At 54.5% G+C, this 11,169-nt stretch overlaps 1 protein-coding gene and 1 long non-coding RNA gene across 2 annotated transcripts in view; one reads left to right on the top strand and one right to left on the bottom strand.

Moving 5' to 3' along the window:
• Nucleotides 1-8,018, top strand: part of USHBP1 (Usher syndrome 1C binding protein 1) — a 9,656-nt gene extending 1,638 nt beyond the window's left edge. Inside the window, exons 4-12 of the mRNA XM_005856693.2 lie at nucleotides 3,457-3,582; nucleotides 3,752-3,888; nucleotides 4,065-4,205; nucleotides 4,490-4,657; nucleotides 5,325-5,574; nucleotides 6,128-6,346; nucleotides 7,078-7,181; nucleotides 7,408-7,530; nucleotides 7,758-8,018. Coding sequence (XP_005856755.1) covers nucleotides 3,457-3,582; nucleotides 3,752-3,888; nucleotides 4,065-4,205; nucleotides 4,490-4,657; nucleotides 5,325-5,574; nucleotides 6,128-6,346; nucleotides 7,078-7,181; nucleotides 7,408-7,530; nucleotides 7,758-7,947 — 1,458 coding nt within the window. The 3' untranslated portion in view covers nucleotides 7,948-8,018. The remainder of the gene's footprint in view (nucleotides 1-3,456; nucleotides 3,583-3,751; nucleotides 3,889-4,064; nucleotides 4,206-4,489; nucleotides 4,658-5,324; nucleotides 5,575-6,127; nucleotides 6,347-7,077; nucleotides 7,182-7,407; nucleotides 7,531-7,757) is intronic.
• LOC106725807 lies at nucleotides 6,352-11,152 on the bottom strand. Its single transcript, XR_001361787.1, has 3 exons — nucleotides 10,852-11,152; nucleotides 8,934-10,605; nucleotides 6,352-6,426 (listed from the first exon to the last, which is right to left on the bottom strand). It is a non-coding gene; the product is annotated as an uncharacterized LOC106725807 (long non-coding RNA).
• Between the last annotated feature and the right edge of the window lie 17 nt (nucleotides 11,153-11,169).

The raw sequence follows: 11,169 nt of genomic DNA, 5'->3' as shown, positions 1-11,169 counted from the left end.
ATTGATTTCAGAGAGGAAGGGAGAGTGGGGGAAAGGTAGAAACATCAATGATGAGAGAGAATCATTGATTGGCTGCCTTCCTGCACACCCCCTACTGGGGATCAAGTCCGCAACCCAGGCATGTGCCCTTGACCAGAATCGAACCTGGGACCCTTCATTCTGCAGGCCGACGCTCTATCCACTGAGCCAGACCAGCTAGGGCAGGTCCCTTGCAATCTTAATTAAGGTGATTACTTAGAATAGGAGTGTGGAACCTTTTTTCTGCCAAGGGCCATTTGGATATTTATGACATCATTCACAGGCCATACAAAATTATCAACTTAAAAATTAACCTGCTATTTGGTCAAACATTTAATTAGCCGAAACCGGTTTGGCTCAGTGGATAGAGCGTCAGCCTGTGGACTGAAAGGTCCCGGGTTAGATTCCAGTCAAGGGCATGTACCTGGGTTGCGGGCACATCCCCAGTGGGAGATGTGCAGGAGGCAGCTGATCGATGTTTCTCTCTCATCGATGTTTCTAACTCTCTATCTCTCTCCCTTCCTCTCTGTAAAAAATCAATAAAATATATTTAAAAAAACAAACAAACAAAAAAACATTTAATTAACTCACCCCTAATGCCTTGGCAGGGCCAGACCAAATGAAGTTCCCCACCCCTGATGTAGGAGGTGACACTTGAATAAGGACCAGGTGGGGGTGAGGGAGGAGCCATGCAAAGATCTGGTGAGTGGTCATGCCAGGCAGAGGGAATAGCATATGCAAAGGCCCTGAAGTGGGAGTGCGAGTGGCAAGTTTGAGGAACAGTGAGAAGGCCAGTGTGGAGGTTGTGGGAGGAGATGAGAGCAGGGAGGTGACAGGCGGCTCCTGCAGAGCCCTGTGGGCTGCAGGAAGGATTTGAGCTTTTGCTCTGAGTGAAGTGGGAGCCAGGGAGGGTTCTTCTGAGCAGGGGAGGATGGCCACCTGACGCAGGTGTTCACAAGTCACCCCTTGGCTGTAGTGAGAGGAACAGCATGTGGGGAGCAAGGGTGAAATCCTGGAGATTCAGGAGGAGGCACTAGTCCAGACACCAGATGGTGGAAGTTGTGGAGGTGGCGGGAAGTGAGCAAATTACAGGAGATGTTGAAGGTGGAGCTGGCAGGTTCGGGCGTGAAGGCCAGAGGCCTCCTCAGCGTGTGGATTAAAGCCATGTGGGTGACAGCAGTTGCGGGGAGCAGGCGTCATCTACAGCAGGCAAGACTGGGACTTAGGGAACCCAGAGCAAAGGGTGGGGCCCATTCCCCTACAGCATGGGGCCCATTCCCCAACTGGAAAAGAGAAGTTTGTTTGTTTTTATTTATTTTATTTATTAAAATTTTTATTTATTGATGTGAGAGAGAAGGAGAAACACCTATTAGTTGTTCCACTTATTTATGCACTAGAGGCCTGATGCACGAAATTTGTGCAAGGGGCTCGGCCCTCGCAGCCCCGGCTTCGTCCAGAAGGTTGTCCGGAAGGTCGTTTGGCTGCCTAGTCTAATTAGCATATTACGCTTTTATTATTATAAATTAATTGGTTGATTCTTGTATGTGTCCTGACTGGGGATCAAACCCTCAACCTTGGCATATCAGGAGGACACTAACCAACTAAGCTACTTGGCCAGGGCCTATCTGTTCATTTTTTAAAATAAGCATATATATAATTGATTTCAGAGAGGAAGGGAGAGTGGGGGAAAGGTAGAAACATCAATGATGAGAGAGAATCATTGATTGGCTGCCTCCTGCATGCCCCACACTGGGGATTGAGCCCACAACCCAGGCATGTGCCCTGACTGGGAATCGAACTGTGACCTTCTGGTTCCTAGGTGGATGCTCAACCACTGAGCCACGCTGGCCAGACTAAAATTTATTTTTATTGATTTTAGAGAGAGGAAGAGATGGAGAGAGACAGAAACATCGATAAGAATCATTGATCAGCTGCCTCCTGCATGCCCCACACTGGGGATTGAGCCTGCAACCCAGGCATGTGCCCTGACCCGGACTTCCTGGTTCATGGGTCGATGCTCAACCTCTGAGTCACACTGGCTGGGCAATTCTTAATTTTTTTTGAGGAACCTCCATACTGCTTATAATCCCAATAGTGCACCAGGGTTCCCTTTTCTCCACATCCTCACCAACACTTATTTCTTATCTTTTTTTTTATTAATATTTCTATTGATTTCATAGAGGAAGGGAGAGGAAGAGAGAGAGATAGAAACATCAGTGATGAGAATCACCAAACAGCCGCCTCCCGCAAACCCTCGAACTGGGGATTGAGCCCATAACCCAGGCATGTGCCCCCGACCAGAATCGAACCCGGGACCCCTCAGTCCACAGGCCAACGCTCCATCTACTGAGCCAAACCAGCCAGAGCATTATTTCTTATCTTTTAAAAAAAATGTTTTTATTGATTTGAGAGAGAGAGAGGAAAGGATAGAGGAAGAGAGAGAGAGAGAGAGAGAGAGAGAGAGAGATTGAGAAACATTGATCGGCTGCTTCCAGCACACATTCCGACCAGGGATCAAACCTGCAACCTGGATATGTGCTCTGACTGGAAATCAAACCAGCAACCTTTGGTGCATGGGACAACGCTTAACCAACTACTGGCCAGGGCTATTTTTTAATTTTTAAAAGTTTTTATTGATTTTAGAGACGGGGGGAGAGAAATATATAGCAGCAACCTTTGGTGCATGGGACAACGCTTAACCAACTACTGGCCAGGGCTATTTTTAATTTTTAAAAGTTTTTATTGATTTTAGAGAGGGGGGGAGAAATATATATAGAGAAACATCTATTTATTGTTACACTTGTTTACACATTCATTGGTTGATTCTTGTATGTGCCCTGACTAGGGATCAAACCTTCAACATTGGTGGATTGGGACAACACTTTAATCAATTGGGCTACCTGGCCAGGGCTGGCTCTTGTTTTTTTTAAAAAAAAAATTCCTTCAACATTGGTGGATTGGGACAACACTTTAATCAATTGAGCTACCTGGCCAGGGCTGGCTCTTGTTTTTTTTTTTTTTTTAAAAATTGATTTTTAGAGAAAGAGAGGAAGGAAGAGGGAGAGAGAGAAACATTGATGTGAGAGCTGAACATCGATCGACTGCCTCCTACATGCCCCCAACCAGGAATCCAGATCAGCATCCCACACCAGCCAGGTCATTTCTTGTCTTTTTTGTAATAGACATCCTAACAGGTGTGAGGTCATTCTCATTGTAGTTTTGAGAGCATTTCCCGGATGATTAGTGATGTTGAGCACCTTTCCATGTACCTGTTGGCTATCTGTACATCTAAAGAAAGAGAAGTCTTGGGTGGCTAAGTCGCCCAAGGTTATATAGTGAGGAATTTGGTGCAGTGAGTATCTGGGGCTCTTGCCACTGCCCCAAGAACAGGTGGGCATTTGGGGCCCCCAGGCCTGACATTTCCCATAACCCCGCCAGGTCCAGGAGCTGCAGGATTCCCTGCTGAGGCTGGAGCCCTTGCCACCTCCCTCTCAAAGCCAAGTGGATGGCTTGGGCAGCAGTTCCAGCAGCTCTGGGACTGTCAGGGAACCCTGGACCACTCAGGTGAGTGTAGAAAGCTCAAAACCACTTATTTGAGATCCTTTGGGTTTGGGGCAGTGAGACCCAAACCTGGCCATGTGATCCAACAGCTTCTGGGGTTGGAAAAGCTTAAACCCATAGTACTAGGCTCTTGATGCCAATCTGAGTGAATCAAGTCCCCTCTTGCTGGCAGGATCCCTTCTCCCTGTCTCACCCCCTGCTCCGGCGCCTCCAGAGTGATTCCAGTGCCCAGGTCCTTGGGCCTCTCCCCAACCGGCCCCTTGCCCCTGAGATGCACATTGTGGAAGCTCAGATGGAGCAGCTCCGGGGGTAAGAGACACAAATGTTGAGCTCTTAAGGGCACCGGCACCTGCTTTGCTAGGATATAAACCCAAGAGTCTGGAGCTGAAATGGGGGTGAGGGTCAGGGAGGAGAATGGAAATCGATAAGGTCCTGACTGCCCTGTGAGGCCTCTCATTTTTTCTCTTCCCCGTCTTTGGAGGTAGAAACATCGAGAAGCTCAAATGCTTTAACCGTCTGCTGTCTGCTGTGCTCCAGGGATACAAGGGCCGGTGTGAGGGCCTCAGCATGCAGCTAGGCCAGTGGGAGGCTGAGGCCACAGCACTACGTCTGGCCTTGCAGTATAGGTCAGTGCATCCTGCCCATGATGTCAATGGCTGGGAAGAGAATGGGTACATTTAGAGGATGGCCCTGATCCACAAAGAGAGGCAGGACCCCTTCAAGAAAGCACTTTCTCTCACCATGAAAATTCATTGAAGGCAATTTTAGTCCAAGGATGCTGAAGAGGTTCGCATGCCCTCTGGGGGTCGGGGTCAGGGAGATATGAGAGACCCAGGAGCAAGTGAAAACACCCCTTACACGGAAAGATGGGGCTGAGTGTCCCAGAGCACTCAGAACTAATGTCCCACAGTGAGCACTGTGAGGAAGTGTACAGAGTCCTGCTCACGCTCCGGGAGGCAGACTCAGGAGCAGAAGTCCCCAGGAGTGATGTGGAGGCAGCTGAGAAGGAGGCTCAGAGGCTGCTAGCTCAAGAGGAGGCTGTCATGGATGGAGAAACACTGTGGGATCCCCAGCCAAGGTACTCCTGGGAACCCCTGGAACTGGGCAAGCTAGTAAATGGGGTCCTAATTGGAGAATGGGGCTGGCTCCCAGAGCTGACCCTGTGGAGACCTGACTGGAATTGGCTGGTTGCTACTCAACAAACGAACCCCTGGAACTGGGCAAGCTAGTAAATGGGGTCCTGATTGGAGAATGGGGCTGGCTCCCAGAGCCGACCCTGTGGAGAGATGTGACTGGAATTGGCTGGTTGCTACTCAACAAATTTGTCATGGTAGTTGACAGTCATGGAGGTTGATCTAGGACCCACCAGGATGGGCATGAACATCGATGCCCACTGATTATAACGGGCATGACCGTGCTTAGTCAGGTTGGCCTGCTGCCAAACAGGGCTGGCAAGCTGAGTGGTGATGTCTGTTGTGTTGGTGTGATGGTGTTCACCATGTTGGACTGAGCAGTGGTCCCCTTTGATGTGATAGTGCTCACCATGTTGTCTTGATGGATAACGGTACCCACTGGGGTTTACATTATAGCGCACATCATGTTAGTATGACAGTGCCCACCACAGATGGCATAGGATCCATCATGGACAGTGAGATGAAAGAGGATGGAGCCCACCAGGGTTGGCATGAAGTTAGTACAACCGTGCCTGCCAGTGTTGATACAGGCCCCTCTTCTGTTTTCCATAGCCCTGAGGGCAGCAGTGTGGATAGGCCCACACTACAGGAGGTGGCTCTCCAGCTCCGGGGCTATGTCCAACGTCTCCAGGAGCGCCGTGCTCTGGTGAAGATTCTCCCAGAGCCTGGCCCCACCTTGGCACCCATGCCCACTCTGCCCCATGCAGAAGCCCTGGTGCAGGCCATTCTGGAGACTCAACCTGGCCCAGCCCTGCCCCGGCTGGAGAAGAGGCGGATCCAGCAGGACCTGGAGGCCACACGGGTACACATAGGCGGGGTCACTGTGTCAGTCTTTTCTGGTGGGACAAAACCCTTTGGTGAGGATGAGGGGTGTGATTAGGTGACCAAGTAGCAAGGAAAAGCTCTGCTGGGCTAGAGGCGGGCTTCCTGGAGGGAGGAGAATCGGGGCTGGAGTTTTGAGGGATGAATAGGAGTTTGTCCTTTGGAATTCAGTTCCTCATAAGACTTTGAATACGGCTTTCCAAAATGCCCTTCCTATGGAAAATAAATGGGGCAGGAGACGCCATCTGAGCTCTCTAGCCTGGTGGGAAAGACCGAAGGTTCTGGACTTGGAGAAACTCCAGACCCTTCCACTGAGCTGTTACTTGACCTTGTCTAAACTACTTGCCCTCTCCGAACTGCCATATCTACAGCTGTAGTTCTGGTGGGAGGATGGTATTTCTCACCACACAAGGTCAAGGCGAGGGCTCGAGTTCTTGCTTGACCAGCCCTCAATGGGTGCCTCCTGGGACTTCAGTTTCCCCAGACGTTGACCCTAGTGGCACAGATGCTTCGCCCTCTCCTTGGTTTCTCAGGAGACCCTGGAGGACCTGATGCTGAGGCTACAGCTGGTGCGGCGGGAGAAGCGGGGTCTGGAGCTGCAGGAGGCAGCCCTCCGAGCCCAGGGCCCAGTCCACATGCTCCTGCTGGAGCAGCTGCAGTGGGAACGGGAGCAGCTTCAGACGCGCGGGGCCAACAGCAGCGGTGGTGGCAGTAGTGGCGGGAGCAGTGGCGATGAGGAGGCCTGGTCCCAGGTGAGCGGCTCTGCTGGACCCAGGAGGGAGAGCAGTACCCTGCTGGCTGGCTGTCTCTGGCCAAGCCTCGGCTTCCATTTCTGCACAAAGAAATTAGTTGAATGGGGAACTGCAGGTTAAAGTTCACACTTTGTACTTTGGGGTCTTTTTTGGGAGGGTATTGAGCCCAATCAGCCCCAGGGGCTTAGTGTCTTCCCTTCAAACCTGCACCTCCTCATCCCCCTCTCCCACGCCTATTCACACTCGCCCCTCTACCCAATAGCCCCAGCCCATGCTTCATCTCTTCCTAAATTTTGGTTCTGGCTCCCTCCCGGAATCCTTCCTTTCCCCGCCTTTTTGTCAGTCATGTCTGCCCTCTGCTTAAAGCCTTCAGTGGCTTATAGAACCCTCATCTGAATCATCTCTTCCACCTCTAAGCCTTTGTATCTGCTGTGCCCCTGCCAGGAACAGGGGCCACTTCTTTATCTAGTTAAGTCCTTGACCTCCTGGAGGTCTGAGTTTAAATATCACCTCCCTCAGGAAGCCCTTCTGAACTGCCTTTAGGTGAGGTCACGTGTTATTTACTTCCCTTGTTAGGGAGTAATTTTACCCTTACTGGGGCATCTCATGAGACTGGGAGCGCTGTGAGGGCAAAGGACTATCGCTACCAGTCTGGACATCAACATCCAGCTTGAACTGAGCACACGCTTGGCCCAGGCCAATGTCATGTCCCTCCCCTCTGCTTCCTTCAGGGCCCTGCTATCCCTGGAGGCAGCAGGGGCATTGATGGAGGCCAGGTGGGGCAGGTGCAGGACCCGGAGGAGCTAGCTCAGGAACTGTCAGCATCACTCGCCCGGTGTGTGCCTGGGTCCTGGGCTGGGGGATGGTTGGCCTGAGAGGGTGGTGGTGGTTCCTATGTGAGCGCCCGGGGGGCGGGGAGGGGGGTTGTGTACAGCAGCGGTACTGGGTGTGCACCTGTGTACAGGTGTGCTCCCGTGGAAACAGTGTGGGCAGGGGGGTGGGCAGAAGGAAGACAGGATTGGCTATGGCTGTGAGCCCTTCTCTCATCACTCCTGCACCAGGGCCCTGGGCCTGTGGGAGCAGCTGCAGTTTCTTCGGGAGGAGCTGGAACAGGTGGCTAAGAAGGGGCGAGCCAGACGTGCTCAGAGTGTCAAGCTGAACACCGATTTATGTAAGGCTCACAGGTGGGTCCCCGCCCGTGGTGATCTCAGAAGCATTCCTCGCTCTTTATGGGCTTCAGCTTCCCTCCTATAAGGTGGGCTGCATGTTCAGCCCATTCTACCTCTCCCTCGGTGCCTGGTTGGTGTCAGCCCCTACTGAGTGACAATGGGATCCCAGTCCGGAAATACATAGTCCCCGTCTTGGACGGAGTGGGGGACGATATCCTGGCTCAGCTCCCTCACCCCTCCAGAGCCCTGGTTCTGGCCTTCCGAGGGGCCCAACGGAAGCAGGAAGAGCAACGGAGAAAGCTGGAACAGCAGGTGACACTACTGGAGGCCAGACAGGCAGAGGAGCTGGCTGTGCTAGAAGCCACCACAAGAGTCCTGGGGAGGCCCAGGCCACCCCACTCACCTCCCGGGCCGGGGGAGACCTTTCTGTAGGCCCTGTGCCTGGCTGTGTCTAAATGTACCAGACGGTGGTGGCAGGCCCTGTCATAAATCTCCTGGAGTGATGTCATGTGGTCTGACTTTGCATGTTGATGGGTGTTTGGCTTGGTGTGATGGGGCTACGTGGGTGTCTGGGTCCTGATGGGTTGTTGGCCAGCATTTGAAAAAGATTCGGTGTCTTTCGCCTGGCACCATGGGGCATATGAACGGGGTCAGCCAGGGTCACGCTAGAGGCAGCCTGGGCCGTGGGGACAGGGTCCCCAGGGCTGGCTGGGGAGATTCAGGGGTCAATGAGGGTACATAGCCAGAGCTGAAATTCCAACTCTCGCCTGTCTCCAGGAGCCAGGGAGGGGTCCATGGTGTGTGTGTGGGGGGGTGGCAGGGCACACCTGCCCCTCCACACCCCCTTGGGAGATGCTAGGTTTGGCCTGGCAAATGCTCCCGAGAGGAAGATGCTCAAGTCCCAGGAGGACTGGGGCCCCCATGGTTCAGGGTGTGGAATGTTTGCTGGAAGGGCATTGCCCTCAGGGTGCAGGTTGGAGGAGGAGGAGTCAGATGCCGCTTTGGAACTTGCATGCAAAGTATGTGGAGCTAAGGCACAGGGCTTAAAAAGGTGGAAGCAGAAACTCGGGGTCTATACTGCAGGCGCTGAGGAACTCAGAGTTGCTGCTGATGGTGAGCATAAGGCCCTAGAGAACGTGGATGGCTAAATCCCAGCTTTCACCAGGCGGCTAGGGAGCTGTGGGAGGTGTTAGTGTCAGGTTAATAACAGGCATCTGATTAGCATTCATTTGCATCGGCCACACTTCCCCGCCCTTCCAACCGGGTTTGGCCGGGTTGCAAAAGGAGGGCTGGGCTGGATCCAGCCGGCTGGGATTAGCAGCCAGCTGTCCCCTCCTGGGCGGTAGTTGAAACCCAAACTGGGGATTAGCCAGGTTTTCGTTCTCTGCCTGGTGCTGGGGGCGTTTCCCAGGCCTTACCTGTGCTGGTGTGTGTTGGGTGACCGCCTCTCGGGAAGGCAAAACAGGCCTGAGGTCAGCGTCAGTCAGCCACCTGGCCGGCACCCGGTCCTCCTGATCCACAGAGGCCTCAGGGAGTGCTGGGGCTGCTGACCTTCAGACCCCTGAGCACTCTCTCTGGACGGAGGCAGGCTTGGAAGACAGCAGGGAAACTGAGGCGGGCAATGTCGCCCGTGCGCTGGGCAGAGGAGCCAACCTTATCAACCTTCTTGTCCTTCTCCTCACCTCCCGAGAGTCCAAGAACGACCTTAGCCCCCAGTCCCACCTGGTAGCCCGTGGGGGAGGGGGCAAAAGGAGACAAGGTCACCTGTTGGGGGGTGGGGAAGGAGTTTGCGCCGGAGGAGGGGGCGGGGGCTGGTTCCCAGGCCTCCCAGAGCGGGGTCTGGCTGTTCCCACGGGTGCCCCCGCGGCAGATGGGCCCAGACCTCTTTGTCCCTGGACCTCAGCCGCCACAAGGTCAAATGTCACCGCGGGGCCACGGGCAGGGGTCAGGGGGGCGGATCTGGACCTCGACTACCCCCACTTGCAGGCGGGGCCCCAGGGGGTGCATGGCCAGTGGAGCTGGGCAGGGGGCAGGGCAGCCGCCTGGGGTGGGACCTACTCGAGGGTCTGGGATCTGCAGCAGATCTTCTAACTTTAGTCTCCAATCCAGCCCCAGCCAGTCACTTCTGAGCCCCCCTGCCCCAGACTTGTGTCTCTCAAACCTCCATTCCCTGCCTCCTCCCTTCCCCAGCCCCACTCTGATTCCCTTTCCTGATCCTTCTCTCCCTCCCTTCTAAGTCTCCCTTTCTGAAACCCCTGTTCCCCCATCAATGATCCTGGAAGATCTAGGCCAGGGAACTAGGATCCCTGTCCTCACCCCAAATAACTAGTCAGCACCCCCACATTCCCAGGCAGCCCCAGAACCAAAGGGTCCTCTCTAACCACCCAGGTCCCCCTCGCCCAGCAAGGCTTACAGGGCAGAAGTCCACTCTAGTTAGACGCATGGCAAGTCCTTGCTCATGTCTAACCCTAGTCCTTCTTGCTGTCTGTACCTGTTGAAACCTTCCCCACCTTCCATCCAGCCCGACCCACCCTGGGAGGCCCAGAGTCCCAGAGCTGGAGGACTGTGCTGGCTTTCCCCCAGCCTTGGTATCCTTTTAAATGTTGCAAGATTTCTAAGCAACCCCCTCCTTCCCAGGATGCTTCTTCAGATGTTTTCGGGGGGTGGGGGGGCTTTCCCAAGAAGGGAGGGCATTGGAGCCTCAGGGACAGAGGGCATTGCTTTCCTGCCTTTATGGCCCTCACAAACCCAGCCACATGGTCTCGTGCTTGGCTCTGGGCAGGGTAGGGCAGGGCAGGAGAAAAGGCTTGGCGACTGGACCTACGGGACTCCAAGGTGAAAGGTGAAAGGAAGGGCTTTTCCAGCCGGTTAAACGTTAACAGTTAAGCCCAGAGCTAGGGGCTCCTGCTTCTCTTGCCAGAAGCAGCCTGGGAGCATTCAAAAGGTGTTTAATAAATGCTGGTTGGCCCTAGTCCAGGGTCTGGGTGGGGTTGTGGGAGGTTTTGCAGGCAGACGGCAGCTGGGAGGAGAGCTCTCCGGGAGCCTGGAAGAGACATCTGCAGTCCAGCCGGCCGCCTGGCCAAGCCCTTTCTATAAAGCACAGGAAAAAAAGGAAATTAAAGGGGAAGGGGCAGGCCCCGGTAGGGGTGGTGGGCATTCCTGTCGCCTCTAACCTCGCGGGGCGGTGGGCGACCTGCTCCCAAAGGCCAGAAATTCTGGCGAGGGACCCTCTGACCTCGCGTCCCACCACCACATCCCTCCCCCCTGGATATTCCGAGCACCAGGTGTTCGCCCAAGCAGAGACTGGGTGGGTGGGGGTCGGACGCGGCGACTTACTGGAAGAGGAAGCAAACACAATCCATTTTGCAACTGTGCAATGCCCCAGGGTGTACCGGCGAGAGCGCGCGCGCGCGCGCGAGCGTGTATTGCATATGGGCATACCCCCCGGCTGCAACCGGACCCCCGTTATTGCTTATGCCGGGAATGTGGGGCTTCCGAGCGGCGCCCGGAGGGCAATGGAGCGAGGCAACCTCCAAAACAGGAGGTGGAGGGGAGGGCCATGAAAAGGTGTCTGGGCGAGGCTGCGGCAAGGCTGAGGGCAGCTGCTGCCCGGGTTCCCGCCGCGGCCGGGCAGGGGTTAAGGCTGGAGCGGGC

This window comes from Myotis brandtii, unplaced genomic scaffold (assembly GCF_000412655.1).
Source record: "Myotis brandtii unplaced genomic scaffold, ASM41265v1 scaffold1040, whole genome shotgun sequence".
NCBI classification, from domain to species: Eukaryota; Metazoa; Chordata; class Mammalia; order Chiroptera; family Vespertilionidae; genus Myotis; species Myotis brandtii.
This window is presented reverse-complemented; position numbering and strand designations above follow the sequence as displayed.